The sequence below is a fragment of the Oncorhynchus keta genome, chromosome 4, assembly GCF_023373465.1.
Source record: "Oncorhynchus keta strain PuntledgeMale-10-30-2019 chromosome 4, Oket_V2, whole genome shotgun sequence".
Classification (NCBI taxonomy): Eukaryota; Metazoa; Chordata; class Actinopteri; order Salmoniformes; family Salmonidae; genus Oncorhynchus; species Oncorhynchus keta.
The window spans coordinates 25963164-25981004 of NC_068424.1; the positions used below are offsets into that span (position 1 = coordinate 25963164).

The 17841-nt window shown below is 39.7% G+C and overlaps 3 protein-coding genes across 5 annotated transcripts in view; 2 read left to right on the forward strand and 1 right to left on the reverse strand.

Annotated features, from left to right (window-relative positions):
• Positions 1-10886, reverse strand: LOC118371948 (probable polyketide synthase 1). Its single transcript, XM_035757611.2, has 6 exons — positions 10372-10886; positions 8541-8694; positions 8137-8297; positions 7836-8042; positions 7179-7360; positions 1-6776 (listed from the first exon to the last, which is right to left on the reverse strand). Exons 1-6 carry the CDS (start codon positions 10427-10429, stop codon positions 1197-1199), a joined length of 6342 nt encoding a protein of 2113 aa, XP_035613504.1. The 5' UTR covers positions 10430-10886; the 3' UTR covers positions 1-1196.
• The window catches only part of LOC118371955 (patched domain-containing protein 3-like), a 22503-nt gene continuing 11891 nt past the window's right edge, over positions 7230-17841 (forward strand). The window contains exon 1 of one of the 3 annotated variants that reach the window (XM_052504816.1): positions 7230-7363. Coding sequence is in view for 2 of the 3 variants with exons in the window: in XM_035757625.2 (XP_035613518.1) it covers positions 17129-17821 (693 nt within the window). In the remaining variant the exon portion in view is untranslated. Of the gene's footprint in view, positions 7364-16608; positions 17822-17841 lie in introns of those variants that run through there. The other 2 variants (XM_035757625.2, XM_035757635.2) reach the window with 2 other exon arrangements.
• LOC118371963 (patched domain-containing protein 3-like) lies at positions 11081-15373 on the forward strand. The gene is made up of 4 exons (XM_035757648.2): positions 11081-13593; positions 13824-13957; positions 14100-14245; positions 14508-15373. Exons 1-4 carry the CDS (start codon positions 12886-12888, stop codon positions 15221-15223), a joined length of 1704 nt encoding a protein of 567 aa, XP_035613541.2. The 5' UTR covers positions 11081-12885; the 3' UTR covers positions 15224-15373.

A 17841-nucleotide genomic window follows, 5' to 3' on the forward strand; every position in this document is an offset into this window, starting at 1 on the left:
TTTAATTGTTTATTAAAGACATGAACATAGATATTTTCCAGATCACTAAACCTCTGCTCCATTTTTAACATTCCAATCTTTAGTTTTGTAATATTTGACTGATATTTCATTGCTACTCCACCTGCTGCATACTACATAGTTTATTGAACACAACCAGAATGAACAAGAATAGCATGAGATGAACGATTTTCTAACATTGACTATGATACTCAGAAAGGTTGAAATAAAAATGGCAGATTAAACTATAATCAAAACATAACAAAAGTTGATAATGTCAGGATAATACATATGTATTTTGTCAAAAATGTAAAATATATATTTGAAAGATTGTCAACGTTTTACCATGAAAGAAAAAGAGTGAAAATAATTCAGCCTGATATAGTAATTTTGTTTCGCAGAAGTATTTTGAACACTTGTCTTCTCTTGTAAATATCCCATATTATATTGCACTAGTTTTCCATAAATCATTTTTATTCAAGTAACAATGTATGCAGTATTGATATCTAATCATTCAAATAATATGAACATTTCTAAGGTTAGCCTTCTGTATGGCTAAACATCAAGACCAAATCAAGGTAAACTGAATGCAATGAAAGAGTGCTGACTGGGCAGTGCAGGCAAAAATGTATATATTTTTTCACACTAAGAGGTCGAAATAACACTGATATTGTCATAATGCCCTTTTAGTTAAGATTTTTTTTTAAATTGTGTGTGGGGGGTTTAATTTCAGCCTGTTCAGGTGGGATGAAGTTTTTGGCCCATAGCATGACATCACAATCTGATCTGATTATTCCTACCAATGACCAGTCATATTTGATTTGCATATGTATTCTCCTACTTTGAAGGGGTAAGCAGTCTAGACGACCCTATCTGTCAATCAGGGCTGTGTATGTAAATATATTTACATTTGTATCAACACGCCTACACTATCTGACTGGGAATTTCAATGGCAAAAGGAGGCTCAGGGAAATCAATGATTAAAAAAATATATGTTTGGAGTTATTGTCATGAAACAAACACACACAGTGATATATTAGACATACAGTGATTCAAAAAAATTAATCATAAAGACTGCATGGGGACTTTAAATAATTCAAATTTGATTGAATAAAGACTGCATGGCGGCTTTAAATAATTCAAATTTGATTGAATAAAGACTGCATGGGGGCTTTAAATAATTCAAATTTGATTGATCTCTAAAGTACAGTAGACATGTAACTTTCTTCCTCATTCTTTTCCATCAGATCCAAGGCAAGGTCATCACCAAGCTCAGATTCCTGGTTTGCACCCTCTTTTAGCATTGCTACCAAAGTAGACAGTGTGCTGTTGGGGTCCAGTAATTTAACCAGGGGAACATTTACACCCCTGTCTTGAAAGAGAAGATTCTGCAAAGTCATGGCTAGCATTGAGTCTATGCCTAATGCGGTGAGAGAAGAATCGTCATTCAGCTCATCATTCTCAACACCAAGCGTTTCCCTGAGCACCGACTTGACGTATTCACTTGGTGACATGGACACGGTAGTTTGGTCATATCCTGCAACTTCCCCTTTTTCTTTTGTTATCCCCTCATCCACCAGTGCGCCTAAACGTATGTTTAGGGAGGCATTATGAGCAAGAACATGACGCATCAGGTTTTTGAAACTGAACTTGCAGACAGCCTGTTGTGGTCTGTTCAGCAGAAGGCATTGTTCTAGGCTCTCATGGATTTCTGCTACCCCCATGACCATCATCCCCTTTGCCGCCAGAAATCTTTGGAAATGGTCTTTGTCCAGCAAGAGACCAAGGTTCAAAGCTCCCCAGCTTATGGACTGTCCTGCAAGTCCAATGTTTCGCCTGTACTGACAGAATGTGTCCAAGAAGGAGTTGGCTGCACAATAGTTTGTTTGTGCTGCATTGCCAATAAAGGCAGAGATGGAGGAGTAACACACAAAGTAATCTAACTTGCAGAGTTTTGTGGCGTGATGCAGATTCAGAGCTCCATTCACTTTGGGCTTCAGGACTTTCTCATAGAGAGATTTGTCAAGATTTTCAATCAGGCCATCATGCAGGACGACGGCGCTGTGGAAGACCCCTCTGATTGGACAAGAAGGGAAACGTTCCTTAATCGCAATAACGGTATTCACTACTTGTGCAGAGATTGAAACATCACACTGCAAGCTGACAACTGTGGCGCCAGACTGACTCTCAATGTTACTTATCTCCTGCTGTAAGTCGGTCGAGGGACTGCTTCTGGAAAGAATGACAATATACCCTCCTCCTCGCTGTGCAACAAACTTCACTGTTTCAAACCCTAGTCCAGTTAGACCACCTGTGACAATGTATACAGAGTTTTTCTGGAAAAGCTGGTTTGGTTTAGGCAACAACTTAATGTTGGACAGTGTGCCTACGGAATCATCTTTACTCAGTGCCACAAAAGGCAGGGTTTTTGAGCTGAAGTATGATTCAGACTCTTCAACAGGCAGGAAGTCAATGCTACCGGATGACACTCTCTGAAAGATGGTGGTTTCGAAATCTAAAGACTTCTTGTCCAAATTCATTGATTTGAGCCAACGGTAAATGTGAGACTTCTCTGCTCTGATAGATCCCTTTTCCAATGCGCTAGACATTTGAACAGTCTGAATGCGAACATTGTCATTGCCACATCTGAAGCCATTTTGTGAGATGGAGGATTGCCACTCATTTTCACATACAGCAACAATGTGTCTCACACCGGAAACATTGCATGCTTTTTCAAACTGAGATTTGTCAAATGGAGGTAAAAAGACAAATGCATCAAGCTTGTTCACATTTTGAAGCTGATCACTAAACTGTGGCAGAACAATGTTATTCCATCCTGATTTGGTTGCAGTTTGGGCTAAGACCTTTGTCAAACTTGAGTCAGGAACGGATGAGATGATGCCCAACCTTTGTTGTTTGACTTTGGGTAATGCACGATGCAAGACTTCCCATGCAAGTACAAAGTAGGACACACAGGGTGCCTCCTTCAGAAATGTGAGCCTCTTTGTCTTGTAGCACGCTGCTTCAGGAATCACAATCTTAGAAGATGCAGCAGTCGGATAACATGAAACTACATGCTCCCCCACTTTCAGTTTGCTCACCTCTTTCCCTACAGCTGTGACAGTGCCACTGAAGTCTAGAGCGAAAAGCTGGTGGTCCTGAGATGTGTGTTTGTTCCAGTACATTGTCGGGCCATAGTTCATGTCAGAGACACTGACCGGAAAGTAGTCAGAAGAATGAACACAAATCTTACTGAGCTGAATCTCAACTGAATTATCCTCAATGTTCTTATGCTCAACATCACAAGGAATGGCAGACAAGCTAGTCATTCTGTATGGGTTAGCAGTCTGAAGGATGAACTCCTCAGACTTCAAAGAGCGGACATTTTCCTGTGAGTTGTCACTGCTTTCAGTGGGAGTGTGCACTATGTAAGGTTTTAGAATCTGTCCATCTTTCACCACCAATTCTGGGTATTGGCTGCATGGGAATGAATCAAGAACCTGAGACAGAGCTCTGATGTCCTCTGTAGAGACAGAGCTGATGTCAATCAGCTGGAAGGAAAGATCTGACATTTCTGCAGCACATGATCTAGTCATGCCTGAGAGGGCAAAGCCTGCGCTGATGCGGTCCACTGTGTTCTCTGCTGACCGGTAGGTTATTGCTCTGATGGAATTTGGAAATTTCATAGCCTTCAGTTCCAGGACTATTTGTCTGAACATCTCACAGCAGTTTACCATGTTCTCCAGGATAGCCTCTGTTTCGTGGGAGGTAACATTGTCATTGCTCCACACAAACAAGATTTCTGCAAAGCTTTTCAAGTCTGAGATTTTGAATTTTGACAACAGCGCTTTGAATCCACGGCTCAAGAGATCATTGGCATGTGTGAAAGAGATGTATTGCGACTGTGAGCTCAAATTGTTTTGCATGGCTTCAGATACACCCATCTGGTCAGCGAAAACCAATGCCTTGGGTTTATTAATGGGCTTGTAGTCATCAGACACAACACTGAAGTCATTGTGGAAGAAGTACTCTTCAACAACATTAGATTGGCTCCCAAGATACTTGACTATGACATGCTTCAGTTCAACCAAGACCCGACCTGCTTTGTCGGTGAAACAGCCAGATACTTCGAAATGGTCGGCTGCAACATTTGCGGCTCTCAAATAAAGAACCATTTCAGGCTGCAGGGGTTCGTGAACAGTCAAACTGCCTATTTCTGCAGGGAAGCCAGGCCTTGCCATGAATGCATTCACTATTGTGATTGGAGTCAGTTGTAGCAAGTAGTCTAGCACTACAGGGTGAATGCAGAAATCATGCAACTGAGGCAGTAGTTCTTCAGGGACAGTAACAACAGAGATGGCTTCCATCAAGTCTGCACCATAGTGCACATCTCCCCTGTTTCTGAAAACAGAACCATACTGAAACCCTCTCTTACTTAGGTAATCATAAAAGTAATCAGTACTCATAGTTGATGTGCATCGCTTGTAAACTGAGTCTAGAGAGATGTACTGTTCCTCAGCCAACCTCCCTTGCTTGCATGATATGCTGCCTGATGCATACGTTGCTGTAGGAGATTGTATTTTAAATGTTGTCTCGTTTTCAAAGTGATCCAGTTTGACACTCATCTCAGGAGAATTTGGTGCAATGAGAAATGGACTCTGAAAACGGACACTGAGTTGCAGCATGTTGAGTGGCACCTTTGATTTGGAACTGGCCATGAAGGCAGCCAAACCCAACTCAGCGTAGAGGGCACCAGGGACAATGGCAACATCATTGTTTCTATGGTCCTGCAGGTAAGCCACTGAGGCTGAGGCCAGATCACAACTGAAGGTTTTTCCATCATTGCCTGTCTGAGTTAACACAGGATGACTGCCCGATGTACCTTTCTGTGCTGCCTCAAAGATGACATCTTTCTTCACACAATCGAACTGATACCTTGGGGTAGGTGTTGGGGATGTCTCACAACCTCTGTAGAACTTGTCCCAATCTACCTGAACCCCCAACTCAAACAGTTTGGACACAGTGTCCAGCATTGTCTCATGGTCTTTATTTTGCTGCACTGACGTGAGCACTTGTGTCTCATTTCCCAGAGTCTCCTGGATGTTCCTTTGTAGAGCCCTTCTAGGGCCTATCTCTACAAAGACCACATTCTTCTTGTCTTTGGTTGCTGATCTCACTGCCTGTTCAAATGAAACAGGCTCTCGAATGTTCCTGGCCCAGTATTTGCCTGTGCTGAAGTCTGACTGCTCTACTGCCTTTCCTGTCACTGTGGAGAACAATTCTGTCTCAACATGATTCACCTGTAAAGAGCCAATACTGTCCTCTATTTGAGAGAGGATGGGATCCATCATCTGGCTGTGGTATGCAGCAGGGACATCCAGAACATGGAGGAATAAATTCTTACTGTTGACTGAACTGCTTAGCTTTTGATACAGACTGTCTATAGCATCAGCATCACCTGAAAGGGTGCAGGACTGTGGGCTGTTGGAGGCAGCCAGGCAAACCTTATTTAAGTAGGAGGGAAGGAGGTTCAAGACCTCTGACACGGCCATGTTACTGACCACAAGCATTTTCCCTCCTGTGACTTTATTCTGCAGAGTACTGCGGAAGTAAATCACCTTCACTGCATCCTCAAGGGACAGCAGACCAGAGCAATGGGCAGCAGCAACCTCTCCAACAGAGTGGCCAAGAATTGCATCTGGTTTGATACCCCAGTGCTTGAAGAGACTGGCAATGCCAACCTGAATGGCAAAGAGGAGGGGCTGGACAACATCTGGTTTTGAAAAGTCGTCATCAACTGATGCACTTTCCAGTCTCTCTGTGATGGACATTCTTTGGTACATTTGAAAAAGCGCCTCAACCTCCTTGATCTTTTCTCTGAACACTGGTTCCTGTTTCAGGAGCTGCTTGCACATGCCTTGGTAGGCCACACCATTACCACAGAAAACATACACTAACTTTGGATCTAGTTTGGAGGGGGCAATCTTTTTGTTCAAAGCCGATTTCAGCTGGTTTCTCAGATCAACCAGAGAGGATGTTGTGAATGCCTTCCTGTATTTATGTTTCATGTGGCTTCTTCTACAGGCTGATGTATATGACAGACCCTGGAGTTCCACTGTTTTGTTTCCACTTATCTGTTCAGCTGTGTCCTGTACCATCATGGTAAGGGATTTTTCTGAGGCTGCTGAGAGGATAAAATACTCATAAGACCTTTCAACCCTGGCTGTTTGGGTGTGAGAGTTGTTGTATTGTTTGACAATTGTATGGGCATTTGTGCCTCCAAAACCAAAATTATTGATCCCTGCAATCCGTTCGACCGAGCCTGCATTTCCCCACTTTTCTGCTTTAGTGGGAACTTTTATGTTTAAGGCTTTAGCGTCTATACTGGCACTGTCCTCAGAGTAGAACAGTGAAGGGACAATGGTTTCATGCTTCATCATTAGTAGTACCTTGATTAGACCTGCCACTCCAGCTGCAGATTCTGTGTGTCCAATGTTGCCTTTCACAGAGCCGATGCAGAGTGTTTCTGAACCTGGAGGTCTGGCTTTGGCAATGACTTTGGAGATGCTGCCTGCTTCTATGGGATCCCCCACTGGAGTTCCAGTCCCATGAGCCTCTATGTACTGGACAGTGGACAGGTCAGACTGTGAATAGATGCTGCGGAGAAGCTCCTCTTGCTGGACCATGGATGGCTTGGTGATTGGAGAGACTGTGCGGCCATCTTGGTTTACTGCAGTTTTGCTTATGATGCCCCATACATGGTCACAGTCTTTCAAGGCCTGTAAAAGATTAGAAGTTCAACGTAACATGTTTTATAGGCCAGGGTCTGTGCCAACGTTTTACTGCAGGGAACTGTTGGGCTCCACCCTAAATGGCTCTTGGTGCGTCAAATTGTACAGTACATGCAGATCTGCAAATAAAACTGTCAAGTAAAGTCATACAATTAGAAACACGAGCTTGTCTATTGCAGTCTAAGTCAAATGGGTGACAGGGGATGGTAAGTACAGTGTATTTAATATGTTAGTCGTATTCTAGAAGTTTTGACAAAGTTAAAGTGAAAGTCAATGCATCAAATACTCCCAGACACATTGTATAGCCAACTGTTCTAAATGTTTGGCCAGTTTGAATATGTTTGAACTGTACTGCAAAGAGTGAAAACTAAATCAATGGTAAGAACTCACTTGTTTCAGTGGCTTCAGCAGAATAATCCCGCAGCCCTCTCCTCTGCCATAGCCATCTGCTCTGCTGGAGAAAGGTTTGCTGGTGCCTTCAGGGGAAATCATCTTTGCCTTGCTGAGAGCGACAAAGACTTGTGGCTCTATGATACAGCTGACACCGCCACAGAGAGCCATTTCGCAGTCACCTGGTAGGACAAAAACATTTTTATATAATTACAGGTGGCACTTTTTCATGTAGCTGAAACTGGGCTAATAGTCAAACATATGATTCTAACTTTTGCTTTATTGTTTTGGAAATGTTCCTCTGGGCACAATTCGTAGGTAACAGGGGTAGTGTGCATGAAATCTAGGTTACATATGAAAAGAAGCAATATAAAATAATCTAGCAATCTATAAAAAATAAGATAAATTATATATATATATATATATATATATATATATAATTTAACTAGACAAGTCAGATAGGAACAAATTCTTATTTACAATGACGGCCTACCCCGGCCAACACTGGGCCAATTGTGTGCTGCTTATGGAACTCCCAATCACTACCGGATTCGAAACCAGGGACTGTAGTGACGCCTCTTGCACTGAGATGCTGCGCCCATAATTATGAATGATAGTAAAGCAATTATCTTACGCACAATTTGACAAGAGTTTTACCTTGTTTTATGGCTTGACAAGCAAAGTGCAGAGCCACAAGAGATGATGAGCAGGCGCTGTCTATAGCAACTGATGGACCAGTGAGGTTGAAGGTGTAGGATATCCGGTTGGCTGCAATACTCATGGCTTTACCAGTGCCACTCCAATGGTTAGTCAAGCCTGGATTGTACTGGGCAGTTGTGAGATCGTAGTCTCTGTTCATTAGTCCTACAGAGTTTCATAGAGAATTGAACGTGATATTAGTATCAGTCATGGTATCACGAATCACAACTTCACACTTATCTGTAAAGAAATATATTACCTAGGTAAACTCCAGTTCTAGTTCCGCTAGCTTTCTCCATTGGCATCCCAGCATTCTCTAGTGCCCTATAGGTGCAGTGCAGCAAGAGTTTCTGCTGAGGGTCCATGTAGTCGGCCTCAGCATCGGTGACACCAAAAAACCTCAGGTCTAGTTCGTTAAAGCTAAGAATCAAGACATTAACCAGTCAACCAGAGTGGAAAATATTCAATTCAACAAATGCAATCAGAAGCTGGGAATTCAGGGACAAGAGCATTTGTTGGTCAACTACACATTACCAGGAATATAATTCTACAATATACCGTAGTATAGCATCTTTGATTATTTGCAGTACATTATTAAATTATGAGTAACCGTAGAAGTGCAACAACAAAAAATGGTGAGGGTCAGGGAAACGTCATACTAACCCGTCTATGAGAGCAGCTTTGCTAGTGTGAGACTTTCCAGGTTTGCTGTTGTCAGCATCATACCAGTATGTACTGTTAAACCTCTCGTTAGGGATTGGCAATGAGCAGTTCTTTCCTTCCAGAAGAACCTTCCAGAAATTGTCAAGCCCCTGACCTGGAATTGAATATGTGTTGTATCAGAATGGGAAATACATTGGAATTGTTTTAACAAATCTATATATCTATATATTTATTTTTTTAACAAAATGTTTTTCATAACAATGTATATCGTTTCTGAATCAAATTTCATCAAAAGCTTGTCTACAAATAAAACATAACAAATTATAGCTATAGCTCTCTTGGAAAAGAGATATCTCAATGAGAAAAAAACCTGTATAAATAAAGGTAAAATATATACATATATTTTTTTAAAGATGTTAAAGTTTTTTTATTAAAAATGATCTTTAGGTCATAGATAAACATTTCTACATTCATGTTATTGCTTGTATAAATACCCAAGTTAGTTGATGTTTCGTAATAGTTGTAATCTCTGTCGTCTGGTGTTTTCATTGCTGGCAACTATTTAACTTTTTCATTTAATTAATGAATTAATAACTATTTTATTAATTAACCTATATTAAGGGTTAGGGTTAGGGTTAGGGTTAGGCAAAAACTGTTTGAATGCACGTTGTGATGACATTGAATCAATGTGGGAAATTATTGTATTTGAAAATAATCATTTATATTTTTTTCCACCAAATTTTTACCTAAATTTAATGACATGGTGAAATGTTTTGTTGATTTAATGTTAAAATCAACTTTAGCTGACAACTCATCCAAATGTAAACCAAAACTAGACGTTGAACTGACATCTGTGCCCAGTGGGATGGTGCTGTAAGAAGTGAAAACTTCTTGATTGGAGAACACGTTGGGAAGGGATCTTAGATTAAGTGGACCACTTGGCCGCAAGTGGATCTTCCAGCAAGACAATAATCCCAAGCATTCATCAATATCCAGAAAGAAATGGTTATTGACCACAAAATAAAAATGTTTCAATGGCCATCTCAGTCTCTGGACTTGAAACCCTTTGAAAACCTGTGGTTTGAATTGAAGAGGGCCATCAATAAGCGCTTACGAAGGATGTCAAGGATCTCGAAGGATTCTGTGTGGAGGAATGGTCTAAAATGTGTTCTCTAATCTCATAAAACATTGTAGAAAAAGGCTCAGTGCCGTTATCCTCGCAAGGTGAGGTATTGAAAGGTATTAAAAACAGGGGTGACAATAATTATGACCCCTATCTTAAAATAAAAAAATATATATATATGTTTCTTTGAGGAATTGCATTATTATAAAAATATAATGTTCTAAAATGTTTAAGAATGCAATATAGCTTTTTTGCTCATCTATCAAGAGTGCCAATCATTTTCGTCCTGACTGTATACCCATTGATTCTTGAAGAATATTACTTATAAATACCTCATAAGCTTAGCTCAACTGTCGTACCCCATCAGAACCCAAAATATAAGCTTGTTTTACTCCAATGTTTGTAAACAACGTAAATGTATATTAACACTTGTATAGCTTAAAAACATGGTTTAAACTATTATTTTTAAATATCATGGTCAGTCCTTGCATCCATAGCTCTGTCTTGTAATTTGAGAGTGGTTACATTTCTCCAGGCACATCCCGCAGCTTTTCGCCAATACAGAAGCAGGGCAACCGCTTTGTTATTGTTTCTACTGCAGATTCTAGCTTTAAAGTGATTGAAATTATAAACTGAAATTAATTACAATACTTGAGAGAACTAGCAAAAAAGGTTCATCATCACAAAAAAAAAGGTTAAATGTCAAACCTCCAGGGAAGCTGCATCCAATGCCAACCACTGCAATGGCTCCCTCTTCCTCCTCCATCCTGGCTGTCTGTCACACCAGCTGGACACTGAAATGCATGCACTTGTTTCTTAACTTCAAGTGTAAACTCAGCTCAGATAGAAGGTGCTCGATTTGCCTCCTGTTCCTTTGGCTCGTTGTCTCACCTTTATTGTATTTATATGCGTAAGGACTGATAGCAACCCTCTAAGGAAATGCTGATTCAGTTCCACAGAAATACCAAAGTGCAATCACTGCTCACAATGAAAGCCAGGGGATGAATGAGTTATTCATTTTGTTAAAAAGTTCTTTGGTAGTTTGATAACATTATTCAGATTTTATCACACAGGTTTTCCCTTTTCAGATACAGTTCCTCATTACTCATAACCTTTCCTGGAAAGTCATCTCATCGTTCACTCTGTAAGAGGGTCTGCTAAAAATTACTTAAATGTACACTACAGTTCAAAAATTTGGGGTCACTTACAAATGTCCTTGTTTTGGAAAGAAAAGTCCATTAAAATAAAGGCAAATTGATCAAAAATACAGTGTAGACATTGCTAATGTTGTAAATGACTATTGTAGCTGGAAACAGCAAATTATTTTATGGAATATATACATTTATGGAATATATACTGGCAGCTTCATTAAATAATACCCGCAAAACATCAGTCTCAACGTCAACAATGAAGATGGCGACTCCAGGATGCTGGCCTTCTAGGCAGGGTCCCTCTGTCCAGAGTCTGTGTTATTTTTCCCATCTTAACCTTTTCTTTTTATTGGCCAGTCTGAGATATGACTTTTTCTTTGCAACTCTGCCTAGAAGACCAGCATCCCGGAGTCGCCTCTTCACTGTTGGCTTTGAGACTGGTGTTTTGTGGGTACTATTTAATGAAGCTGCCAGTTGAGGACTTGTGAGGCGTCTGTTTCTCAAACTAGACACTCGAATGTACTTGTCTAATTGCTCAGTTGTGCACCAGGGCCTCCCACTCCTTTTTCTATTCTGATTAGTGCCAGTTTGCGCTGTTCTGTGAAAGGAGTAGTACACAGCGTTGTACGAGATCTTTAGTTTCTTGGCAATGTCTCGCATGGAATAGCCTTAATTTCTCAGAACAAGAATAGACTGATGAGTTTCAGAAGAAAGGTCCTTGTGTTTGGCCATTTTGAGCCTGTAATCCAACCCACAAATGCTGATGCTCCAGATACTCAACTAGTCTAAATAGTTTTATTGCTTCTTTAATCAACACAACAGTTTTCAGCTGTGCTAACATAATTTCAAAAGGGTTTTCTAATGATCAATTAGCCTTTTAAAATTATAAACTTAGCTAACACAATGTGCCAATGGGCCTCTGTACGCCTATGTAGATATTCCATTAAAAATCTGCCGTTTCCAGCTACAATAGTCATTTAGAACATTAACAATGTCTACACTGTATTTCTAATCAATTTGATGTTATTTTATTGGACAAAAAATGTACTTTTCTTTAAAAAATAAGGACATTTCTAAGTGACCCCAAACTTTTGAACGGTAGTGTAAAATGACAATTACGTTTGTTTGAAAAACAGATTATCCAGCCATATTTGTTCAAAAGAGCTTATCTGAGATTCATTTTTCCTTTTCCTGATATAGAATATGTTAATTACGTTTAGAAACTAAAATATTTGGGGTGTAGTCAAGAACCATAAAAACTGAAACAGTTTGTCAAAATGATAGGAAACCAGAACTGTCACTGTAATGATCGAATGAGTCCTTACTAATTAGCTGATCATTCCATTCTCCACGAACCATTAGTAGTGTTGGTGATAATATGGGTGGTACTATTTTGTACTGAGGAGAGAGACATTTGCTGAGGGCATGGAAAACTCAAGGCGAGGTGATAGGGTGACAATCTGCCAGTACCTGACTTGCATGGTAGCCAATTTGAGTTTTACTGCTTTAATATAATGCATCAGAGGAACAGTGCATTCCGCTATGGTCATACATTTTACAGGTTTTAAAACAAACAAGACACAACTTCCTGTGATAATAAGTTTCATGCTGATCATCAGAAAATGGGTACTATCTGTTCGTAAGAATCCATGATCACATTAGTATGTACTGTAGATTCCAACATCCTGGTAAACGGAGTCCTACCTTTTCAACTGGGGACATGCACCAACAAAGCTTATTTTCATGGCTCACATAGCCATAGACTATAGGCTTAGTTCATGGAAGATGACAGCAAATGATATAAGCAGTAACACATCAGGTTTAATAGTTAATGATTGGCCTGGTCATTTTCACAGGTGCTCTTTACAGTTAGAACATGTTTCCATGATGACAAGTTCCTCTTTTTGAATGTGTATTTTAAGGTTGCAGCTCACAAAATAGCTGCCAGTTAGGGAGGGGTTCCATTTGAAGCACCTGTGCTCATTGCAAGGTCCTTACAGATATTTTTCTCGACTATACATACAAAATAATACATTTTGATAATAACTTCTTTAAATCTTAACCGGTGACCATGCCTTCGTGTCACACAGACTGCATTGAAAAATCAGTGTCAAATTGGTTTCATAAACTTGGAGGTTTTGTTGGGAGAAATCCATGGTGGTTTCTACTTGTCCCTTTGTTCATCTCTGCGGGGCTTGGGGCAGGATTTTACTTCCTTGAAGAGAGAGAGGCGCATGGCATAGAGGACCAGTTTACTCCAAAGGACGGGCCTGCAAAACAGGAGAGACATTTTGTCAAAGAACATTTTCCTCAGAATGATTCAGAGTTCTCTCGTTTGCGGCTGTATAACGAGGGGAGCTATGGGTCTTTCATCGCTGTTTCAAAGTCATCCGATATCTTGAGTGAGAAGGCATTTGAGGAGATCATATATTTAGATGGAACAGTTAGAGAGATGGTAGGACAAAAAGGAAAAACCTATGAAAAACTTTGTGCCATGAAAGGTAACAGGTGCTTTTCAAATGAGATGTTAGATATCATTAATGGCACAGCTAGTACAATTAAGAAGGCAAACTTGACCTTTCCTTATCATAATTCAACATCAAACACCATCTTTTTGGGGACAGAACTTGGTGGAGTAGTTTTGAATTCAAGTATCATCGTTAGTGCAAAGGCTGTTCGACTCTTCTACTTTCTCAGAGAAAACAACGAGGCAGAAAATGATGATTGGCTACATGGGTTTACTCAAGTGTTTTCCAACTTGTCAGATGAATTGAATAAGGTAAGTACAGTTTATTATATTTTACAGATTCAGAACTGTCTGGGCATACTGCCAGGTTTGGTAAAATACTTTTGTCCATATGCACAGAAGTGGCTTTACGCATTTGAGCCATATATAATTATAGTGCTCATATTCACTGAAATATAAATGTTTTGTAAAATAATCTGTTCCTTAATGTAACCCTCTAAAGTTTTCACTTAATCTCACAGTTCTTGCATTTGTTTTTATAGCGGCAGATTCAAGTTTCATACTTCACATCTAATTCTAGAGAGGAGGAGTTTAAGGAAAACTCCAAATCTGTGATTCCTCTCTTCTCCGTCACATACTTCCTGGCCATAAGTTTTTCAATTATATCTTGCTTGAGGTAATTTGATGTCTTATGTGTCATCTTTTCAATTAATCAAAATCAGCAAATGTGTGCACCATGTTAAAACACTAATTTAACTTACTATTTATAATTGCTACGTGTGATGTTGCGTACAAAGTAAGAATATTTTCATCTACAGGTTGGACTGTGTGAGGAACAAGGTGTGGGTGGCCATCTTTGGTGCTCTATCTGCAGGCCTAGCTGTGCTGTCCAGTTTCGGGTTGTTGCTGCTCTGTGGAATGCCCTTTGCCATGACTGTTGCAACGGCTCCTTTCTTAATACTGGGTCAGGTTTATTATCAGAATCCTTTAGATAGTAATCTAAACAACCCACTACCATGTTGTTGTCAGTCACAAGACTACGTAGACGGTAACACTTAAGTTGCCCTTATACCTTTGTAACTACACAGTAATAACTGTATTAACAACGTTGTATTAACATGTAGTAACATTGTAACTAATGAAGTTTGATGATATTTATTACAGTGGCAATTCCCTCTAATGATCTATGATCTACTGATGTTCAATATACTCTATGTTGATCGCAGGAATTGGTGTTGACGACATGTTCATCATGATTTCCTGCTGGCAGCAGACTCAAGTTCATGACAACGTAGAGGACCGTATGGCAGCTACATACAAAGAGGCAGCTGTCTCTATCACCATCACAACACTAACTGATGCCCTGGCCTTCTATATTGGTCTGTTAACTCCCTTTCGTTCTGTACAATCCTTTTGTATGTATACTGGCACAGCTGTCCTGTTCTGTTACTTGTACAATATTACCTTCTTTGGTGCATTTATGGCATTGAATGGGAGTCGTGAAAAGGGTAACAGACACTGGCTGACATGCATGAAGGTTCCAGAACCAGAGGATAGTCCTGAAAAGTACAATATCTGCTGTGTAGGAGGAGCTTATGACCAGGAAACGGGAAAAGAGGAAGTTATGCCCATTAACAACTTCTTTAAGATGTACTATGGTCCATTTCTAACAAATAATTGGACCAAGGTGTTTGTGATCCTGCTCTATGCTGGATATTTGGGCTCAAGTATCTATGGTTGCTTCCAAATACAAGAAGGCATAGACCTTAAAAACCTAGCAGCTGATAGCTCATATGTGGGAAGCTATTACGATAATGAGGACCAATACTTTTCAGAGTATGGTCCAAATGTTATGGTTGTTGTGACTGACAGTAAGTTTCAATATTGGGACCAAACTGCTCGAAAGCGTCTTGATACTTGTCTGAACGTTTTGAGAGTCTAACGTTGGATGGTCGATCATTGGTTGCTAAAGATATGACTCTTTCTTGGCTTAATGAATATGTGAAAGTTATAAATCCAAATAACAAAACCATTTTCATGGATAGTTTACCTGCGTTTTTACAACGATCAGACTTCAGACAAGATGTGAATATTTCAAACAAAGTCATAATTGCCTCGCGAATGTTTATTCAGACAATCAACGTCAGTACAGCTGTTGATGAAAAGAACATGTTGAATAAGCTTCGAGAGACGGCTAATGGTTGTTCAGAAAAGTTGGTTGTTTACCACCCAGCTTTCATATACTTTGACCAGTATGCAGTCATTGTTAGTAATACCATCCAAAACATTGTCGTTGCCACTCTTGCCATGCTGGTGATCTCCCTCATGTTGATCCCCAACCCCATATGTTCTCTGTGGGTGACCTTTGCTATTGCTTCTGTCATAGTGGGTGTTGCTGGTTTCATGGCATTATGGGATGTCAATCTAGACTCTGTATCCATGATCAATCTTGTCATCTGCATTGGTTTCTCAGTGGATTTTTCTGCTCACATTTCCTATGCTTTTGTCTCTAGCAAAGAGGTCACTGCTAATAAGAAGGCTGTAGATGCTGTCTATCACTTGGGGTATCCCATCATACAGGGAGCTGTGTCTACTATTTTAGGAGTGGTGGTGCTGTCTGCTGCTGAGAGCTACATCTTCAGAACCTTCTTTAAGATCATGTTCTTGGTCATTTTGTTTGGGGTACTTCATGGCATTGTTTTCATCCCTGTGTTTCTGACCTTCTTTGGCATATGCAATTTTAATTGACCAAGATTCACACAGAACACACTAGTCATGGTTGAAAGAGTTGGTAGAATAGTAGTTAAATTGTTTTAATGAACTGACTTTTTCGCTTACTTCTAATCTTGTGATTATGTCATACTTTGCTTTTATGGTGTCAAAATATGTATTTTTATGAGTCATTTTTTTGTTTTTATGTTTTTTGAATCATTTTAGAAATAGTTTGTAATGTAAATGCTGTGTTGATTGTTACTACAGTGTGCTTATATGTATATTTGTTGTAATTGTGTTTTTAAAAAACGAATAAAATTATCTTAAATTATATATTGACTTTTATATATTTATTCAAACAGCAGATGCTCTCGGTTGTCATTATGACCACATCAATAATGGGAATTATTATTATGGTTAGTAACAGTGCAGAATTTGCATACTAAACTTATGATGTCATCTATTTATCTGTTCACCTATTCTAGAGAAACCCACTCTTCATAAACTTTTCAAATGAACCTGTGCGTCAGTGTTCATCAATCTAACAATCAATCATTGCCTGGCAATCAGTTTACTTCCTTCATCTTCAGAATAATTTGGGGGGGATACCTCGTCAGTTGTACAACTGAATGCCTTCAACTGAAATGCGTCTTCCACATTTAACCCAACCCCTCTGTATCTGAGAGGTGCGTGGGGCTATCTTAATCAACATCCACGGCTTCGGCGTCCGGGGAGCAGTGGGAACGACTGAATTTGACCTTGTCAGCTCGGGGATTTGAGTAACCTTTCGGTTACCAGCCCAAAGCTCTAATCGCTTGACTCGTGGATGGACTATTATAAGGAAACCCAGAGAAGTACCTTCCATAGCTACAATAAGTAAACTGGATAGGTAACCACCTTATTTGTTAATATGTACCCATATGTATTGCCCTGACGCAGTCATCGTGGTTGTTAAAAGATCACATCCAGTGCTGCCAGATCTATTGCTGATTAGAGCTCTTCAGAGGAAAGTTATCATATTGCTATGTTCAGATGAAGTATATTTTATGGCTGTGACGTCAACAGAGATGCAGATATATTTCAAGCCAAGTTTTTTTTCTCATAGTACGACTTGAAAAATTAAAAAGAATATAAAATGGCTAGGTGCAAAACGGACTGCGTTGAAAAGCCTATAGCTAGGGGATTTGAAATACTTGGGGGTTTTGTTGGTAGACACCCCTGGTGGTTTTTGATTCTTCCCATGTTCATTTCTGCGGGTCTTGGCGGAGGATTTTACTTCCTTGCGGACAGAGAAGCAAATGGCATTGAAGAGATGTTTACTCCTATGGATGGACCTGCCAAACATGAACGACAAGTAGTCAAACAGTACTTTCCACAGAGTGATAGTAACTTCTCTCGTTTGCGACTCTATACTGAAGGGACCTTTGCATCTCTCATAATTGTGACGCCTGGACAAAATATCCTCACATTTACTGCTTTAAAAAACATATTTGAAATGGACAGAAATGTAACAAACATGAGAATTGGTGCATTTGCTTTTAAAGATCTATGTGTTGAGAAAGGTGGTGGGTGTGTGTCAAATTCAATCTTTGATATTGTAAAAACTCCTAGTGATGTCAACACAGCAACGATTAACTACCCATATAATGGCACAATTTTCATTGCATCTGAAATTGGTGGTGTGAAACTGAAAAGTGGATTAACTCAAATTGAAAGCGCAGAGGCAATTAGACTATTTTACTTCTTAAAAGAAGACAACCAAACTATAAATACCATGTGGCTAAAGAAGTTTATAGAGGCTGCTTCCAAGATGAAAAAAGAAGAAGGCGTGAGTACTCTGTCTTAGAG

Excerpts from the sequence above, each read along its gene's own strand:
- LOC118371963 (XM_035757648.2), top strand. The coding sequence starts at position 12,886 with ATGCCTTCGTGTCACACAGACTGCATTGAAAAATCAGTGTCAAATTGG. Across the intron at positions 13,594-13,823 it reads TGTCAGATGAATTGAATAAG|CGGCAGATTCAAGTTTCATA; the intron begins GTAAGTACAGTT and ends TTGTTTTTATAG. Across the intron at positions 13,958-14,099 it reads TCAATTATATCTTGCTTGAG|GTTGGACTGTGTGAGGAACA; the intron begins GTAATTTGATGT and ends TTTCATCTACAG.
- LOC118371948 (XM_035757611.2), bottom strand. The coding sequence starts at position 10,429 with ATGGAGGAGGAAGAGGGAGCCATTGCAGTGGTTGGCATTGGATGCAGC. Across the intron at positions 7,361-7,835 it reads TTGTCAAGCCATAAAACAAG|GTGACTGCGAAATGGCTCTC; the intron begins GTAAAACTCTTG and ends TTGTCCTACCAG. Across the intron at positions 6,777-7,178 it reads TGCTGAAGCCACTGAAACAA|GCCTTGAAAGACTGTGACCA; the intron begins GTGAGTTCTTAC and ends AATCTTTTACAG.